The sequence below is a fragment of the Passer domesticus genome, chromosome 3 (assembly GCF_036417665.1).
Source record: "Passer domesticus isolate bPasDom1 chromosome 3, bPasDom1.hap1, whole genome shotgun sequence".
Lineage (NCBI taxonomy): Eukaryota > Metazoa > Chordata > Aves > Passeriformes > Passeridae > Passer > Passer domesticus.
The window spans coordinates 22,236,395-22,257,413 of NC_087476.1; the positions used below are offsets into that span (position 1 = coordinate 22,236,395).

The 21,019-nt window shown below is 33.1% G+C and overlaps 1 protein-coding gene across 4 annotated transcripts in view; it reads right to left on the reverse strand.

Moving 5' to 3' along the window:
* Positions 1–21,019, reverse strand: part of CSMD1 (CUB and Sushi multiple domains 1) — a 1,052,894-nt gene that overhangs the window by 125,868 nt on the left and 906,007 nt on the right. For all 4 annotated transcript variants that reach the window (XM_064412131.1, XM_064412130.1, XM_064412133.1 and 1 more), the window contains 5 exons: positions 20,624–20,720; positions 18,237–18,341; positions 9,689–9,807; positions 4,098–4,167; positions 1,954–2,070 (listed from right to left, as the gene is read on the reverse strand). In XM_064412131.1, coding sequence (XP_064268201.1) covers positions 1,954–2,070; positions 4,098–4,167; positions 9,689–9,807; positions 18,237–18,341; positions 20,624–20,720 — 508 coding nt within the window. The remainder of the gene's footprint in view (positions 1–1,953; positions 2,071–4,097; positions 4,168–9,688; positions 9,808–18,236; positions 18,342–20,623; positions 20,721–21,019) is intronic.

The window sequence follows — 21,019 nt, forward strand, 5'->3', positions numbered from 1 at the left end:
CCTTAAATCCAAGTTTATACAATTTGTAAATGTCAATTTGATATGACACAGAAGAATTTTTCTACACTAAACAAATTCTTAAAGAAAATTACATGGAATAAAACTGATAGCTACGGAAAACAAATCATTATCTGATCAAACTATAAATGTATTACTTTCTGCTAGAATCCCAACAGCACTTCTTCTCTCACTTGAATGTAAGCTGAATAATGAAAATTCCAAGCTGAGGTAATTTTTTTATAAATATTAATTAATTCACAGTGACACAAGATCATTTTAAAATCCCAACAACTCACTTGAACAATATATATTTTCTATTTTAAAATATTTGGATTTTAATAGTGTCTTCTTTTACATGACTTATGTATTTTCATGTAATGAAGAGAGCACTATATTTAGGACACATTTAGCTCTCACAATTTTATTGTTAGGCTTTGATTAAGCACACAGGGGTTTTTTGATACAATAGAATATATGTAAAAAAAAAGCTTTTCAGAAGACAAGCTTATACTTCTAATTAAAATAATATCCAAGTAGAAGTAATTTGGGAAAGATCACATCAATTATAATTTTAAACCTGATATAAAGATATTATATGTGGATTATGTAACAAATACTTGAGGGAAAATATCACTGACAGAATTTGGGGATGAAAAACATCCTTCGTAGTATTTTTGAAGGCAATGATAGATCAGTGCTATAAAACTTGTATGTGTTAAAACCCTTACTAAACAAAGCTATTATCTTTTCTATTTATAGAAAAGAGACCACCAGAGACTTTCAGAGACGTGAAAGAAGTAATAAAAGGATACAAGAGGCTCTTGTGCAATTAATTTATAAAAGATTTTCTACATGGAAAAGCTTAAAGAAAAAGAGCAACCCGGAGACATATGAAGGATTATTTTTCAAAGGCAGCATTGTAATAATCTAATTAGGATGACATTGCTTATCATTTGTACTTCCTGCAAATGTAGCTGGAGAATGTCTAATCTAGTGAAGGATGGTCTGTCTGTGGTTCTCCTACATCTGTGAGGATATCTAAGGCTACTTAGGCTATCCATAAATATGAGGGATCAGTTTTACCTGGTGTTCAATGGTACAGGGCACTATCCTAAACAGCAGCAAAGCATTTCTTACAGATTAATTTAGTAAACTACTATGAAAGTGGTGCATCTCACTACAAAAATCCCTCCTATGAATACAAATGAAGAATATGGCAAATAAACTAATTTCATCAAATTAGAATAGCAAATTTAGTAATGAGTTTTTGAAATTCTTTTTCTTATTGAGCAGTGATATTGAATTTACAGTATGGGACATGAAGTTTCACAGCAAGAAAACTTATTCCTCTCTGAGTTCTGATAGTGATAGAGGACCGTGTTTTCTACATGAACTTATAGATTCCTTATTATCTCTGATTACCTTTCCAACATAGGTATCACTTATTTGTGAAGATTTTTTTTGTATGACATAGTTTTAATGTAAAGCTAGAAATATTCTAAGTTGGCAACTGTAATCTAGGATTTGGAATACAGCTTGAGAATGCTTTTAACCGAATTTGAAGTTCTAGAAGTGAGGTTTTGTCTATTTTAATAGAATATAAAAAACTATTTAAAAAGTCACTCGGAGCACAAAAAAACATTATTTAATTTAGAAGTCAAATTATTTATTTCATCTGATATATCTTCATGCCACAGATCTCTTTGCTTTGAAATCAGTTTCTGAGACAGGCTGAGTTAATAACATGTTGCTCTGGCAAAGACACATTTTAAAATTGCCAACCATTTTCATTTAAAATATAGCAAATAATTATGTAAGGGTTCACAATACATCCACTGGATAAAATCTACTTCATATTGGAAATAAAATATTTATAATAACATAATGTTATATATATGTATATTTAAATCTGATAGTTACAAATGATTGCTCTTCCAATGTACATTTACTTACCATATCCAATTGGCAATAAAATTTTCCATGTACAGTCCAAGTTACTAGGGTAATTTCCAGGAAAACCTGGACTCAGGATCACACCAGCCATGTTTGTGAGTGTTCCACCACATTTAGCTATTAAAAACAAAAAGAAAATCAAGATATCTTTTATTAATATTATTTCTTAGTATTTGAAATATGCCTAATTCAAAATGGATTTTTCATTTTGTTCCCTTGACCCAAAAAGCAGTAAAATTTATCATGGTCAAAACACTCCTCATGAAGGAGGAAAATAAAAGGATGTAATTTACAGCAAAATCTTTACTCAAGGTGATATGTTCACTGTAATATAACTAGGAATGTGTAGCTGTACATATAGACTGGGCAGCCCATTGTTTCAGCTTGGCAATTACTGTTAAAAAGGACTGGTGTATGTTGAGATATGTTTCACAATCAGATAAACAAATCTGGAATTAAACTGAATTACGATCCCAAATCATGATGCAGCAACAAATCTGTTACTCAATATAATCAAAAATACACTTGCGTTTAAAAACAAGCAGGGAAAGAAACCCTCATACTACAGTTTTTCCTTTAATTCAGAAAGAAGATAGACTTGCTGCATAACAGAATAATTCTTTGTTTTCTATTGGAATCCTTCTATTCAGCAAATTCATATGTTTGGAAATTGAAAACCCATTTGCTTAATTTAGGATGATATAAAGCTAAAAAAGCATATAAGCATAAATACGTAAAGCAACCTGCAAAAAAGTGGCCAAGTTTACACATATGCTAGGACAGTAATATGAAGTAGGAATAATTTCAAGAAATCAAGTAAGAATATTGTAACTTTATATTTATTATTTGAAGAATCATTACTTTAAGGCCTGTGAGTCTTCATGCCAGGCATTACATTGACACATGATCTCATAACACAATTGTGATACTGTCTATTGTAATAATTGTACTGATTTTGGCTTGCATTCTATAAAAATCAATATTTTAAGTGTTAGAGGCAAGGGAAGAGGGAGGGTAATGTTTTAAGCTCAATGTTTTCAAGAAGGAACTATATTTAGTATAAGGTGAAACACAAGGTTACCATGAAAAGAAAAGAAACAATAGAAGTGCCCAAAACCCAAAACACCCCTCCTTGAATACATTTGCCATTTCTACAACTGATTGGAAGGAAATGCACTGCCTTCATATCAATCAAAACTGACTCTTTCTATAGAAGTTGGCAATAAAAAAAAAATACATGGGCTCAACTTGACTAAGAATCTATTTCACATTAGTGTTGTACAGTATCATCCCAATATTTTTAATCCCTCTTAGATATGAAATTGATAGTAACAGCTTTTGCTGATTGAGTATTAAAATTAAAAGCATTCACTGAAGAATATATTTCAAAGCTAAAGTGACAGTACATTATGATGGACCTGTGCTTCTCACTCCTCACTTCCTGCTTTTTCTTGAAAAAATACAAAATACAGCAAATCTTGACACTCTTAAATTTTGCCTAATCAAGAAAAAGTACTTCAAAATATTATTTTCTACACACAGAAAACTCAGATCTGTTTGGCTAAGGTCTAAATGTACTAAAAGGAAAATGCTTTTTAGCTTTACTTTTCAACTCAGCATAATTTAACATCTTTCTCAGATGAAAAGAGACAGCCTTTCTGGATCCCTAAAACTCCTTTGCATTCCACCACCGCTGAAGTTTTGGCTTCAGAGCTGCTCTCCGCTGCCTGCTTCTTTAGGAAATCTCTCAGGTGCCCTGCATGAAGTAACTGACTCCTAAGTTTTCCAAGCTGAGCACGCTGCAAAAGGAATCTCTTAACTTCATTAAGAAGATTCAGCCTGATTCAAAGCTGATTATCCAGAAAAAGCTAACCAATGGTTAACACATAAGTTTCCTCCTTTGCCCATTCTCATAATATTTTTTTAAATAGCATTTAACCATTTATAGACAAAAAAAATATCTTTTTTTTTTCCATATTTCATAGATACACATGAAAACTCAAAAAATGAAGGTGAATTAATTTGAGGAGGGAGAATTAAGGAGAGTTAAGGAGAAGGAGATTTAAGTTGAGGAACAATGGGCATGACAAGGTTGGGAGTTTCTTGTTATTGATGGTCACAAAACTGAAAACAGGTTTCCATACCAATGCAGAGAGGAGATGGATAATTCCAGCGTCGAACTGTTCCTGGCATACAAGAAATATGAGAACGGCCCTGTTTGGAAAGGGCAAAACATCAGATTACAGATACTCATTTATGGGACTCTCCTGAAAGACAGAGCTACACAGGACCTCCTGGACAATCTAATCAGTATAGGTTCTTATTTCAGCCAACTACATAACAATTTCTTGAATGAAACTCTATTTTCAAATAGTTTGGGATTTATGTTCTTATTTTTCTGTTGGATAAATGTTCTAAAATGTCTTTCCTGTGGTAACTTGAAAATTTATTGAAAGTAGAAGTGGCTAACTATGTGCACTCATCTGACTAGTTCACTGCCTGTTTCAATTCCAGTGTACTCCATCCACAGTGCAGGCATAGTGGTTGAGTTTTACACTGCAATACATAGTGAATCAACCATTGCTCTGCATGACTACTACAGACATGGAGAGGAATTTGTTCCTCATCTGCTTGCTACAGATGTTCAATGTGGACCATGCCAAGACTGCCATCAACAAATAGCAGCAGGCCTTGTCCTCTCACATGGCCTCACAACATGACCCACTGCATTCATGCAACATCTTGGCAGACAGCAACAGAAATACAATTGCCTCTTTATATTGCTGTCATATTTAATTTACTCCATCTAATTTAAGAAAAAACACAAGAACCAAGAAGACTCATGTGGTGACAGGAAGTAAATCAAGACATGGTTGTGACTTGCACAGTCTAGTCCCACACAGCTCAGGGTGACTGCCTAGGACCAAAGTGCTCCCATCTTTATTTTCCCTAGAAACAGTTCAAACTGGGAACTTAACAGTTGCACAAAAATCTTTTCTGTCAATTCTGTCCTTTGAGATACTCAGGTTATGCATTCTGCTGCTGAAATGCAAAGGCTGAATAAACTGGCAGGAGTGAGAACAACTGAAACAAATATTGAGGTGCAGGACTGACAACAAGGTTTAGTTTCTGCTTTGATCACCTAGATATACAAACTCGTGCTAGTCACTTAACATCCCTAGTTTATTTTTATCAGGTGTATAATGAGTTTAAAATTTAACAAGGCAGCACATCTTATCAATATAATACGAAGATGTATTTAAATATTATTTGTCCATAGTAATCATAATCTTATAAAAATAAGAAAATGAATAAGTAAACTGCAGTAAAAGAAAATCCATTTGATGACATTTCTTCCACACCATTTGGAATGTTTACACTCTACCTTGAATAAAGTTCATATAGAACTGCATGGAATAAAACTTCTTTAATTAATCATTTAGTTAAGTATATTTAGGCAATCATGTTCTGAAAACCAAACTGAAATACATCCAGAAAATTACTTGGAAGGATAAAGGATCAGTTTTCACTAAAATAATGAAAAATAAATTAGTCTTTTTCTTCTAAAAAGACTCCAAATTGATAATTCAATAAAAATCTTTTTCTTAAAAGCTACATTTTTAAAGGAAAAAAAAGTGCATGCACTTACTGTGTCATCTTAGTTACTTGCAAAACTGATGAGGTTTTGAATAATTTAATTAATGTAATATTCTCTGTTTTACTCCCTCTTTCGAGTCTTCCAAGATTGCATTGTTTTATTTTATTCTCCTTTTCTAGTTTTCTGTGATTGCATGTCTCTGATGTGAGTCAAGGGGGAAGCCGTAATTTAACTACCACAGTCAGGAAAAACATAAAATAGCTTATAAAAGATCTTTTGAAAAATAAAATTAAATGATTCCTCTAGCTTCAAGCCTCTTTCCAACAAGAGCACACTCTGATTTCAGTCTTTTAAAGTTCCCTCCTGTGGGGAGACACTTAATCCTACAGCTAGCAATTACCTTTCTTATGCATCTCCAGGTAGTAGTTTGAGCTCTATGACTTTTCTGCTAAGTCTCAATTATAAACTAATCCACAGCTGATTGTTATTGCTAGCTGTGAATATGTTCTCTAAAGATTGAGGATAAATTCACAGCTAAAGAGGAAAAAAAAATTATGAACAGTTTTGCTGGTCTATATTTGTTGAATAGAAAACATACTGTGCCTCATAGAACACTATTTTCATTATATTTTCTTTTTAATTTGGATTATCTTTTACCTGTTCTGACTAACATGCCATATATATAGATATGCATGCACTTTCTTACAGCAGAATCCATACAGCATAGCAATTCTCATCAATATTTTGAAAATATTCAAACTCCTTTCTATTGATTTCAGATATTGAAGATCTTTGTTTTACACTTTGAAAAAGCCAGTGAAACTAGTTTTTATATATGTCAGCCTCCACAGCTAGTATTAAATTTTCGGATGTATTGAAAAAGAGGCTTACAGTTGGAATATATACAGTTAAGGAACAATATGCTATGAAATTTTAAGGAAGTATTTAATAACAGAATCCCTGTAAGTACATAAAAAAAGTCTAGTTAGTCATATGAAAGGGCTACAGGTAAGACCTGCTTATAGACAAAAGACATCATATAGTTTTGTGATAGTGATACACACAGTGTATTGCAATTTAGCTTTAATACAAATGGGCGGTTTTTTGTGTGCAGCTCTCTTCTTCACAAAGGCATTATTATCTTATACTAATACAGTATTTATGAACTCGCATTCTGAATGTTTTGTAAGTAAGAGTAGATCCAAAACATTGAGCCAGGGCTAACAATGTGTATTTTCAAAAGGTTTCCTGTACATATTCCAACCACTTCTGAAGTATGCTAATTCTACTGTTATCACTCCACATCAATGTCTCACCACTACTATTTTAAATATGGACAGAATATTTGATGATGCTGTATCTTGAGCATGTATCCATTTCTAATCCATGTAAATAAAACTGAATAATGATGCCCTTTTTTCAACACACACGATTTAGACATTTCTAAAAGTTGAAAAAGGTAGGGATAAAAGAGTCTGCAATATGATGGGTGATACAAGTAGAGGTCACCCCACTAAATGTAAGCAGTTTCAAGTTTGATACTTGTGTTAACCTTTTGATATTACTGATGAAGGGTGATAATTTAAGATTAAAGTTCTTGTTCTAACATGAAATCTTAGCATGAATCAGTCCTTGGAGGAGTATGGCTGATTATGTCTAGTGTCACAATGAAAATCTAAACAGCTGATTGAGATTAGATGGCTGTTTTTTATATTAAATTAATGTGTTACATGTTATTCCATCTCCACAGAAAACCATTAGTATAGGCTTAGTTTTTTCACTTGTTTCCTATCAAGTCACTGCTATAAGCTTAGCCATAAATCAGATGTTTGCCTAAATATATTTCAGACATAACAGCTCAGAAGCAGTGACCTGGATCACAGCAATGAGGAACTAACCAAACACCTCTTGGCAATTATATGAACAGCAATTATATGAGAGACCTATCAACAGATCTTGAACCTTTCACCATAAAGTGGAATTGAATAAAAATACATAAAGAATTGCACATAACTTTTCTACAAATATTCAAAATAGGAACCTTTCTGAAAAAAACCAAAAAAACAAAAAAAACCCCAAACAAACAAACCAAAAAAAAAACCACCAAAAAAACCTGAAAGGAATTACTTTTTTTTTTTTTTTAATCCAAGAACACTTAAAATACAATTTTATTATTGTTGTGTAACCAAGTTTATTACAGGCTGACTTCCAGATAGATTCTGCATTGAAATAGACTGTCCTGAACCTACAGATGAATAATGCTAAATTTAGCTCAATGCATAAAAAAAAGCCCTACAAGAACATCTAAGCCACATCTATGCTAGGGGAAATGTATGAGATTGAATACAAATGCACAGTGCTTTGTATATCTGCCTCCTTAACCTTTTTCTTCTGAATTCAACTCCAAAAAAGTGCCATCATGCAAACTACCTGTGAGGAATAGTCTCTAGCTTGTAAGAATTACTACTATTATATTTCAGCTAGGCCAAAAGCATGCCAACACCCTGTTTCAACAAATAAATAGTGCTGAAGACAAAATTTCAGTTCCCATATCTTCACCTCAGCTATAGCAACATAGGTATAGACACATAATATGTCCTTTCATCATTTACTTAGTTTAATGCTACTTTGATATAGAAAATTGTTAATGGTTCAAAAGTGGTCTTTAAATGAGAGTCTGAATCTATTTTGGTGTCCATTTTTAATAACAGATAATCTGTCTGAAGGGACCATGGCATAAAAATGTTATCAAATCTATCATTTGTTACTGACACGCTAACTAAATGACACTGTAAGGGAAATATGAAATAGAGAAAATAAAATTTAAAACTCCAAAAATTAATCGGTTTATACCATGAGGTATTTTCAAAATAATATTAATTTTGAAGGAAAAACATTGAAGTAATTCAAATATGAACAATAAGCTGGCTTTTAAGTAACCCTCAAACTGTTAAATAAACAATGAGTGCTCAGGGTAGATGGAGAAGAGGCTTTGTCGTGCTCAAGTTGAATATTTTCTAATTAGCAGGATACCAATATAACAACACCTTTTTTTGCTATCGATATGGAATGCTCCCAATGCAGGTTGTTTCATGTCATATAGTACAAGTAAAGAGAATTAATTAGTTTAAATGCCTGACCTACACCTGCCATACATGACTTAAAAGGTAAGTATATACCTGGCTACCTAGAGAGACGCCTCTTGTGCATGTGTTCCCACAACCAGCCTACAGGTAAGATGCTTAGTCTGAATCCAGCAAGAATTTTAGAAGAATAGTAAGAAATATGGAGACCAAAGAAATATCCTATATATGTTGTGGAAACATTGAACTGGCAGTCCTCAGATGGGGAACTTTATCCTTGTAAGGAACAGAAGTTGTGATGCTTTGCCTTTTCTGATACAGGTTTTGCACTGTCTTGGCTGGGACCTATTACCAAGCAAGAGATTCTGAACTCAGGTGTTCTCAATGTATTTCACCAGTGGTGGATTACATTTAAACAAATTAGAAAAACAAGTGAGGAAAGAAAAAAGATTTTAGTCTTAGATTTACAGAGTGCTGAAAAATTTACAAAGAACACCTTGATCATATGTTTACTGTGGGAAATTAAACCAGTGTGTGAACAGAGAACATTCCCAATCAGTGAACTAATTTCTAATACTTTTCCATGAAAGATTTTTAAGAGTAGATTTAACATTAATAAAATTTACTTTAGAAATTAAATTCCATGATTCCTGAGCAGAATATGAAATCCCACACCATATTTCTACATTAAAATGTCACCTAGATAAATCAATCCCCCAAAAGGAAAAAACACAGTACTCTATAGTATAGTACTATAACAATTTTTTAGTGAAAATATTTTATCCATGTTATTTTAATGTCCATTTTGCTGGCCTTTACTGCTCAATAGTATGTTGATTTAAGACAAAATTTCCCAGCCCAGATTTACTCAGGGACAGAAATGCCACATATTTGTAGCTTTATAATTTGGGAGCACTCATATAGGCTCTACCTAAATCATCTCTACGTACACACTACAGACTTCATTAAGATATGTTTTGGACAGGTCTCTTGGCACTTTATTGCAATCATTCCACAGTGTATTATTCAAATAAATAAATAAAGAAAAAAATACCTGTAATGTATATCCTGGCTCACACTGAAATGACAAAACATCATTCACCATATATCTATCGCCTGATTTGATCCCATTGCTAGGAATTACTGGTTCTGGACAGGCAGCAAGGCCTACAGCTGGAAAAAGACAAAGATTGAAAAAACATAGATAAGTGGACAGCCGGTCTTCATTGATATTATCTGCCTTAATGAACCCTTACCACAGAATTATGGGTATTTAAGAAAACATTATTTATAAATTTATTTCAACAACAAACTGCAATTTTGTAAAAAAACTTACTGTATCATTCTTTTGGTCAATCAGTCTGCATTTCACAATACCATAAACGTATTTGCGTCTGGAAAGTTCCTTTGAGTATAGGTACTAAATAGCTGTGATATGCATCCACAACAAACTGTTTCACATAAGTGAGGTGTCTCATCTCAATAATTCAAATTATCATATACAGACTGCTGTTCACTAATTTGCAAATCCAATGTTCAGATGCTACTGAAGAAAATCAATGCTTATTTCTGCATTTTCTCACCCTTTCACTCTTGAATAGAAAATAAAATTTGAAAACATCTGCTCCAAGATCACTGTCATTAAATAAAAAACACCTAACAAAGACACAATGACTAAATTGCTTACAGTTATCAATCTACTTGCTGAATTCTGTGAATTTCAGGTTCACTTCCTGTCATCAAGAAATTTGTATTTTGGAACTCAGCATTCCTGTATGTTGAGAGTAACAGGGCTGCAGGCTTAGATCTGTATGAATAAAGTTACTTTTACATATTTTTCTGAGTTACAGAAACAGCTGTAACAGTGGCTGCATAGCAACACCAATAATGTGCTTGTTATATAGCTCATTCCATCATTGGTCGAACACCATACAGAATTTAAACAGACTGATCAGTTGAAAATCTTAAAACTAACTTTCTGTGTAATTGATACTGTGATATAATATATATTTATCTTTAACAGATTCTAATAATTAGGAAAAACTTTTTTTTTCTGCTAGCTGCTTATATGTTTCATAACATTTTGTATATACTACTTCTTTGGTCTGAAAGATGAAGCAAATTATAGAATATTCTATCAGAATGTCATAAAACACTTTGACTTCCTTTGATATACCTGATATTGAAAAGCAATATTACTCTCCCAAAAGCAAGAAAAAGTTGAAAGCAGAATCAAATTCTATTCTGAATCCTCAAATCTCTGTTATTCTAACCGTTCCACAACACTAGCACAGCGTGGTTCAAAAACTGATTTAGTTAGAACAGGTCTAAACATCAAAAGAATGCTTGAGAGAAAGCAAACAAATTCTGGTATCTGAGGACAAACTTGGAATCTTAAATATTCAGAGACTTGGAAATACATTATTAAACTAGGTTGTATGTGAACAGTCACTAATACAGGGAAAACATGTTAAATGTCAAGTCCAAGCAATCAAAAAAGGAGCAAAGATTTCTTAAGTACATGCTTTTCATAGCTCAGCTTCTGCTATGCAGTACAAAATAGAACACATCAATGTCAAGAGTGATAACCCTCTCTCTGACCTTCTTCCACTTACTGTTTGCTAAACAGTTTCTTGACTCTGCTGTGGCATAAGACAAATATGCTTTACTTACATAATTATACCCATGCCTACCATTACCACAAATTCCGTCCAAAAATCACTGCCACTGCTGGCAGAAAGAAAATCCTTGCTGGCATATCTGACAATGTGAATGCCCATTAGTGTCCATTTCAGAAAGCTGAGAACTGGACAACACAAGAATGTCTTGACAGCTGGACCAAAAGTCATCAGGCTTTCTTTTTTGAATTCCTCCCACCCTGTGCAGCTAATGAAAACATATGATGCTTTACTATGTTACAAACATCAAGTTGGAGTGAATTGTTCTTTCCATTTTGATGGTGATGTATATCAAAATCCAAGCTGTCCCTTTCAAAACTTCATGCTTCAGACAGCAGCCTAAAAAATGTCTTTATCTCAATGAATTACTGCAGAGAGGTTAGACTCTTGTCAACATCTAGTAAGTTGCACAGACATACTGACAGGATCAGGACCTGCTAAATTAAAAATGGCATGTTTATGATTCACACCTGCTTTAACACAGGGAAACAGAAAAGACTTGCACTGAAGAGCTACATTAAAATCCAAATTGCATGAAAGATCTTAAACTGGACCTGTGAAATACAATATGCTACTTGGAAGAATATATTTTCTTCTCTGCTAGTCTGATTTTTAATTTATTAGTTATCTTCTTTTAATTTATTAGATACCTTCATGATAGAGAAGTACTACCAAAGATAGTCAATTGTTCTCTAGTCCTCTTACCAGTAATTTTTTTTATTTCAGCTGCCAAGAAATTTTAACCCTTGAAAAGACATGATAGAGTGGCTTCAGAAAAGGATATGTTGGTTAAAAGTAACATTATATTCTCATATTCCATCGTCTTTGTGTAGCAGTAAACAAAAAGCTTACAAAATGAGTGACGGTGACCTGTGCCATGTATCTTAATTCAAGGTAATAGAGCTGGATGACACTATAAAAATATTGAATGTATGAAAGAACATTTTTACTGAAAAAAATTAATTGTAATCCCCAAATGTGGAAAGATATATAAATAGATAGATAGATAGATAGATAGATAGATAGATAGATAGATAGATACTTACAGACATTTAAAAAGGTGGCCTAAACCTATATATCAATATTCAGCATGTATTCAGTTTTTACTAAAACAAACTTGACTTTAACTGAGAAATTTAAGCAGCATGGTGAGAAAAACACTCATTATTTCTAGACTTTTTAGATTTTCTAGATTTTCATTTGTTTGAATATTAAGAAAAAGATTTAAACTATCACTGAATAAATAAACAAGATTTTAAGACCAAACTTAAAAGATCAGTGGCCACAAATGCAGTGGAATTAAACAGTCACATTTCCAGAACAAACCATTTGGATAGTTGATTCTTTCATTTATTTGATTAAAAGTAATTCAATCAAATAACAGGGATATTTATTCCTCCTACTCTTGTACATATTAGGAATGCAACAAAACACTCTTTGATTTGACTTGCTGGTGGTAGTGCAAATAATTATGTTTGGTATTTATTCTAGCACATTAATATGAAGGATTACTTAAATTATTAATTCTCATATTTTCTAATGTAACCTGCTGCATATTTTACTGCTTTGTTAACCATAGGTTGCTGCAACCAGTTTAAAAACCTACAGTTCCTCTGAAATAACAGGAAACATCACATAGTAGCCCTCAATACTTACAATTCTGTTGTGACCACAAAGAAATTTTTCTGAGGCACTGACCAATTATTTCTTTTAATATGAGTTTGTGTATCTGACTTGAAGAACAAAACAAAATCAAAACCCAAACAAATAAAAATGGAACAAAGGGGAAAAAAAAATCTACGTCATCAGTCTGACCATAGCATACAAATTCAGTAGACCACTTAACCTGGGAAAATCAACTTTTACATTCTTGATGTCTAACACAAAAATATCCCAAAGTGAATGATAAGATTATATTATTCGCCTTAAGACTTGTGAGTCTACAAACTAAACCTATGCACTGCCTAGATTAGACACAGACTTAGATTTGCAGGAGCAGACTGTCCAGATCCTTCCCATGAAAATAAAGACATACATAGAAAAAACCTGCAAATGGACAGGGCAAGAGAAAGACATTGTTAAAAGGAAGAAAATGTTTCAAGAAATGAAACTGTTCTTATTCAAACATTTAAATTATCTTGAAGTATTTACAATTTGAATAAGCTTTCAGTGGCTGAAACTTGTATAAAGTATTTATGAATTTCTATACAGTTACTTCAAAATAATATACAGTGTGGAATATAAGATATGTGATCAAATGATAGCAAAATAAATATATCTTACTGAAGTAAAGTTTTCCCTAACATAGTGATCCAAACCCAGGCATGTTTATAGCATTTACACTGGTGAAATATCTTCTAAACAGAAATATGTTTCCATTTATTCTAAAATATGATGTGCAAGTTGTAGAGGCATAATTTTTATTGTGAATAAACAATTTAGTAGTGACTTAAGGACACTCCCCTCTGTTGCACCTTGCTCCTTAGAATTTCTTCTGGGATGAAGGGAATGTTCCTAAATAATTCTTTCTTTCTAATGCTGTAATGATGATTTTTTTTTTTTATATAAGGACATCAGGGTTCTGCAGAATACTGTAATGGTTAGTTTAGAGCATTTTCAGCTAGTACTCTAATTTGTAATTTATGTGAAAGTTAGGGCTAGACTAAACACTACTAGGTCCACTTCATGTCTTCAATGCCTGCTGTAGTCTGCTGATATAGGATTTGAATTACAAATTTGGACTCGAGGTTCTGAACAGCTTCTTATTGTGAATGGATAATTTCTGTTAGTACCTACAGTAGGAAAACTAATTGTCTTCACTCTAAGTCCTAACTGTTATCCTCCTAGAGAAATAATTATATCACAGACTCATAGAATAGGCTTATTTGGAAGGGACTCAAAAGGATCATAAAATCCAACTCTTTGCTCTGCACAGGACATCCCAAGGGTCACATCACGTGACTGAGAGAAATCTCCAAACACTTATTGAGCTCTGTCATGCTTGGTGACCACTTCCCTGGGGAGCCTGTTCCAGTGCCCAACCACCTCTGGGTGAAAAATCTTCTTCTAATATCCAACCTACGCATCCCCTGACACAACTTGAGGCCATTCCCTCGGATCCTGTCACTGGTCACCACAGAGAAGAGATCAGTGTCTGCCCCTCCTCTTCCTCTCACAAGGAAGCTTTAACTGCAGTGAGCTCTCCCCTCAGTCTCCTCCAGGCTGAACAGACCAAGTGACCTCAGTCCCTCCTCATACAGCTTCCCCTCAAGGCCCTTCACTATTCTCATGACCTTCCTTTGAAAACTTTTAATTGCTTAATGTCATTTTTAGGAGTTTATTGTCCTGCTCTACTCTGCCCTGGTGTGACCTCACCTTGAGTACTGTGTGCAGTTTTGGGCATCACAATATATCAATTAAAGTGTTCATTTTATATTTAAGAAATTAACTGTTTCAGGACTAACACTCACTCACTGTGTGTTTGCTTAGGAAAGGTTTTAGTGGTCTTTGTTCTAACAATTTATTCTTGTTATGCAAGAAACAGTGAGTACACAGCAACATTTTCTACACTTCTTACTCAGGTAATATTTTCATAGAATGATTCAGGTTGGAAGGGATCTTTAAGATCATCTAGTTCCAACCCCCTTGCCATGGGCAGGGACAGCTTTCACTAGACCAGGTTGCTGAGAGCCTAATTCAATTAATCCCCAAAGATGTAAAACAAAGCTCATTTACATAAATAATATTCTTGAAATGTTTTAAATGTTTTAGGACCAAATGACAAGTCTGGTTCCCAATTACAAGGTAAAAATAAAAAAATGAAAAACATCTAATACAAAGAGGATTTGAAACATTTTACCCTACAAAAATTATTTTCACAAGAAAAATGCTTGTGAAAGCTTTCACAATTTCAAAAGCAGATAGTTTTTCTTTTCCTAAATACTTATACCTAAAACCTTATGAAAGGTTCCAGTGTCCTCTGATGAGTACATATAATTTCAGTTAACACTAACTGGGAATTATATACATGTAGCAGGAGAAAAGAACTATAGGGTTGTTTACCCTGATGGATGTAGGTAGCTATGAATTTTCATTTTTTGGATTTTTGTTTTTTAAAATAAGAATATACCATGATCTCTGTGAGTTTCCTAGAAATCTGATGAAAAATCAGAATAACTGTAGACTTTTATGGTTGTTTCTGAAAGCAATTGATTACTCAAAAAAACCCTTCATAAATAAATCCATTCCCATTCCACAAAAGAGCAGGAAATATACATAAGAAAATTTTGATTTATAGAGGCATTACTCAAATACTGAAATAATTATAAATTAAATACTTCCAAGAAAGTCATTATTAAATTTCAATCAGGGCCACAGAGAAGTCACCAAATTTCTATTAAAAAAATGTCATAATAAAATTACCTACTTGGAAACAAAAATATGCTTACCAATTTTAGTTCTCTGAGAATCTGTTAATTTTTAAAAATTTTTTAATCAATAACTGAAAACAATTAAGTATCATGATTGGCTGTATCCCACATAAATCCAAGCAGGATCCAAGTCCTGCTTTCCCCTTTGATGCACACATTAATACTAAGTCTTTGGGCTAACAACTGTGTTGTGCTCTTTATACATTTGATCTTAGTACTCCACTGCTTTTTACAAAATGTTTGAATACAACTTGACCCAGAGTGATGGATCATTTTTCCTGGTAATTAGAATGCTGATACAAATCCTGTCAGAACTGCGTGGTTCACCTTATTAATTAAAGCAGCCTTAAAATTATATATTGAGGACTAATACTATTCATACATTCAAATTTCTGCAAGAAAATAAAAGAATTCAACTGAATCCCCTTACACTACACCTGAAAGTTCCATCGGCAAAGCAATTTATCTAGAAAGAATCAAGGGACAAACAAACAATGCAGGTGCAGAGGGCCAGGAGTTGGATTCAATGATCCTGATGGGTCCCTTATAACTCAGCATATTCTCTATGACTATTAATCTATTTCTGCTTATTATTTTTTTTACATTTTTTGAAAGTATCTGAAGTTCTAACACAGCATTTCATGTTGAATGCTTTTTTTCCCAGATAGCTGATATTTTTGTGCTTTCTTTATTAACACAACTCTTCAGCAAAATGATATTTTATTCCAAATTTTAAATTGAGATCTGAACCAAAGGTATTTATTTTTCAGATACTGCTTCAAATATTAGTTGACCAAATGATCAGAGACTTCAGAATTCATAATCAAATACTAGCAATATCTGCACAGAAAAGTATTTCCTTCTCAGCTTTTCTCTTGATCTGAAAAGGTCAATATAAACCTGTAAATTCTTGCTGTGGGAACTTGCTCAGTTTCTGTGTTCAGTCACACAGAGAGATATACTGTACTCTTACTAGTCCTGCAGAGACCACGTAGCCACGTAAGAGACAAATTCTTTTCTTTCCCGTCAGATTATCAACAGAACAGCTAACTAAGCTCTGAATGCTCAACATTGCTACCTTGACTTGTGCTGAGGTGCCCTTCTAAGAAACACCGGCCTTGAAATATTAGCACCACTGAAGTCCAATAGATGTTTTAACAAAGCACAGTGGGGAAATTGGCAATTAAGAGACAAACAAAAGTATAAATCTGAGTGATTTTACTTGTCAACAGAACAAGTCTTTTTCAGGAGTTGAGACGCAGAGATAATAAAACTGATACAGTAAAAATATAAAAATTTAAAATGTTTATTCTCTGACTTTCTAGCATTAATAGGTACTTCTTTATGCTTCATAGGGAATTATACTTTCACTGTAGGTTAAAAAGAAATATTGGAGGAGGAAAAACTGTAGAGGAGGAGTCCCCAGGCAAAAAAAAAAAAAAAACCCAACCAACCAACCTCTTTCTTAAAATAGCAGATTCTAAAAAAAATCCTGCAGAGATAATATTAATATTTTCATTCTACATGACCACTAGAATGATTGTATCAAAATAACCCATACAATGTACTTGCATATAAATGCTTGAACTATTCAGGGAATTAAATGAAAACACAGGACTATATTGTGACTACAGCCATATTGAAATATTTATTATGAGCTGAAAATCTAGTCTTTCAAAATTCTGTGCAGCTTTATATTTTCTTTACTTTTTTTTTTATTTCAGTCCTAAATATAATTTATTAAAAAACATCCATACTTATTTACTTATGTGTAGTTCTTCAAAACATTAAAAACAACATTACCATTTCTAGATATTATTACGGGACTCAAATATAAAAGCTAATTCCATTTTCAAGAAAATTCTTGAATGGCCTTTGAAAAAAGAGAGGATGTGCCAAAAATGATAAGGATTCTCAGAAAATATATAAGTTTCTCAGAAAACATATAAAAAGTTGATATATATCAGAATTTGCGATGAAATCTCTTAGATTAGTCTGTTTATACCACCAGTGATTTACCAAGATAACTGTTGTGTTTTTTGTAGCTCTAAGATTAAAATGTTGTTTTTTTGCAATGGTAGCAATTAGTTGAGAGAAAATAATTTGAAGGAAAAAAATAACTACAAGGCATAAATACATGCACATATTAATAGGAAAAAAATATATTATCTTCTCTGGTTTTATCTATTTTCAAGCAGGGAAATTAAGTTACTTTTTTTTTTTTTGATCAGCTAAATCTCACATTTGAAAAATGCTGATATGAATTGCCAGGTTGATTTGTTATGTGATGCTAATTTGTGAAAGCTGCTTTTCATCAATTTCAAATGTCACTTCATTTAAAATTTCAGTTTAATAGATACCACTTATACAAGGCTTGGTAGTCAGGAAAAAAAAACAACCAAACAAGCAAGCAAAAAGAATTATGTAAAATATCTGTTTCTCTTTCTATATACATGCTTTTCCCGAGCAAGTTTGAAAAAACAAGGAGCCTTACTTTTGTATTCCAAGTGAAAACCAGCTGCTGCCACACTAATGTCAGAGTGAAAGTGAAGGTACAGTTGATTGGAGGTGCTATTCAACAATGCTGGCACAGTTGTACCTGGAAAAAGAAAAGTTATGGAATAAACTATAGCATGCTGATCAGAGTTTTGCAGAGAAAAGACATAACCAGGACTGAATCAGACAGGCTTGTTTTCTTCTCATTCTCTTCATGGGAATCAAATATTCTGCTGTGTTCCGCCTTGTTTTCTCCTGAAGTTGCAGGAAAAGTTTGATTACAAGCCAAATAAGAGGCTATTGTACTATGTGAGTACAATCAAACAAGATCCCATCATGTTTAGAGGAAGCCTTACTGACTTGGACAGAATAAAAAGAGATGTAAAGAGAAACAAAAATTACATAAATAAAAGATTTGACTATGACTATGACGACAAGCTCAACTGTCATTTTCCTGTTTCCTTACATTTTTATAATACCTGCAGTACAGAACAATGAAGTCCATATTTTTCTGTGTGTACTCCACACCTTCTTCCCTCAATAACATTTCAATCACTTATGCTAATTCAGAGGATATGACAGAAAATGAAGAAACAGGTACAACACATTTTTTAAAAAATCCCAAAACAACATACTAGCTTTTCCTAATTCAAATATCTCTAATAAAACTCTATGTTGTGTGTCCTACACAATAAGCTTATCACTAACCCTGGATACATTCTTTGCCACTGGAATTGCTAAGTATGACAAATACTTATTTTATTATCCCATGTTACCATGTAACCCATATTTTACTGCCTGAAGCTGAAAGACCTACCAAAGCTAAAAATTACAACATTTTTTATGATTACCCTCCAAGACAGTATCAAGTAGCTAATGAACTTTAATGATGGAAGCATAATAAAAATTCTCATTTTCTTTTGGGGCATTTTCTGTTTCTAAAGTGACTGTCAGCAGCCTAGGTATGAGTCTGAAACAGGCTTAAGAAATGCTGAAAAGAATTATCTATCTAAGTCTACAATCTAAACTAGGAACTGGTAAATACTTCTAAATCAAAAAATTAATTAAGCAAAATCTAGATATAAATGGAGGAGCACAAAGATGACAAACTCATCTTTAAGGAAGGTGTTTACTGTCTGACATGGAGACTCAAAATAGTATCCAAATTCAGACAGTACAGAGAAGTCACATCACACAATATTATTGTTAAATAAAATATTGTTAAATGCATACTTTAATCTGTTCTTTATCCAATGAGTCCAATATATTAGCCACATAATTCACTTCCAAAAGTAGGTTAACTTTCGTAATTTCATTTTCCTTATTGCCAATTTAGCATACAGCCTCGTTACTAGCATTTAAATTAATATGTTCTAACTCTTGGGCTGGGTCTGGCTGGGATGAAATTAATCACTGTAGGTGGCACAGTGCTGTGTTTTGGTTTTGTGACCAAAACCATATTGATAACATGGGGATGTTTGAGGTATTGCTGAGCAGCACTTACACAGTGTCATGACCTTCCCCCACCATCCCACCAGTGAGGAGGCTGAGGGCAGCCAAGAATCTGGGAGGCAACACAACCCGTACAGCTGCCCTAAACTGACCAAAGGGATATGCCACACCTTATGGCATTCTGTTAATCAGTCATTTTTTCAGCTGATTCTTCATTTCCTTACTAATCCAATATACATCTATACTTCAAAAGTTTGTGAAATGACCAGAGGCAAAAATCCACCTGCTTTAGCTACATCAGAATCAGAACAGTAATCATGAGTCTGGGTTATTATTCATTACCTAATCCCTTTCTCTTGCTTTGGTTTACAGAACACACTTTCTATAAAAAAGTCTTATATAAAAATAGAAAAAGTGTATGTGCTTGATGTATTTTAAACAACTAATTATCTGGGTTTTTTTAATATTCCAGTTGTATTAAAATGGTTTGTTCTGTGAGGTCTGGTGAGTTTAGATGAAGATTGAATGCTTCATCTTTTTCATGAGAAAGGCAGGCTAATAAGGATAAGTTAAGTCAAAGTTATCAAGAGAAGCTCCTTGAATGTCAGTACCAATTTATATCCATGTATTTCCTCTATGTGAGGGCCAGGAAAGATAAAATAAATGATTTTTTTGAAAGTATTATCAACTAAATTCCACTAATCAAAGTTAAACATTTTAGTGTCCTATTTTCTTCTGAAAACCTCTTTGAATTTGAATATTGACATGCTTACACCACATGAAGTCTCCTCCCAAAAACAAGAACATTTCACAATGGTATCGGAAATTATGAATATAAACTCCTTATCTATATGTGCGAGCAAAGAAAGACACGTTCTCTCACATACATATCTATATATAAAACTGTATCTTTAAATCATGGCATATCCTAACCTGAAAAGCTCCCAAGACGCGGTGCTGTCATATCTCCACCATCGTATATTTCAAGGGAGTCCCAATTATGTTCAGTGGCAAAGCTGATGACCTGGATCTATAAAACAGGACCACAGAACTTTTTTAGGCCAACAAGCCATGTGCATCTTTAAATGCTCTAAAACCAACAAAATGAAAAGAGAACACATAGCAAAGAAAATAAAAATAAGAGATCCAAACAAAAGACACATCAGTGAAAGGAATGTAAATGAAAAATCAATATTCACTTTTTGCATTGTTTTAACTCTTAGAAAATATGACACAAGGTAAGTAATAAGGATTTTGCACATGCATTGCATAATTTTTAATAATTACTCAAAGTGTAAATGAGCAGATAATCAAGATAGCTGCAGCGCT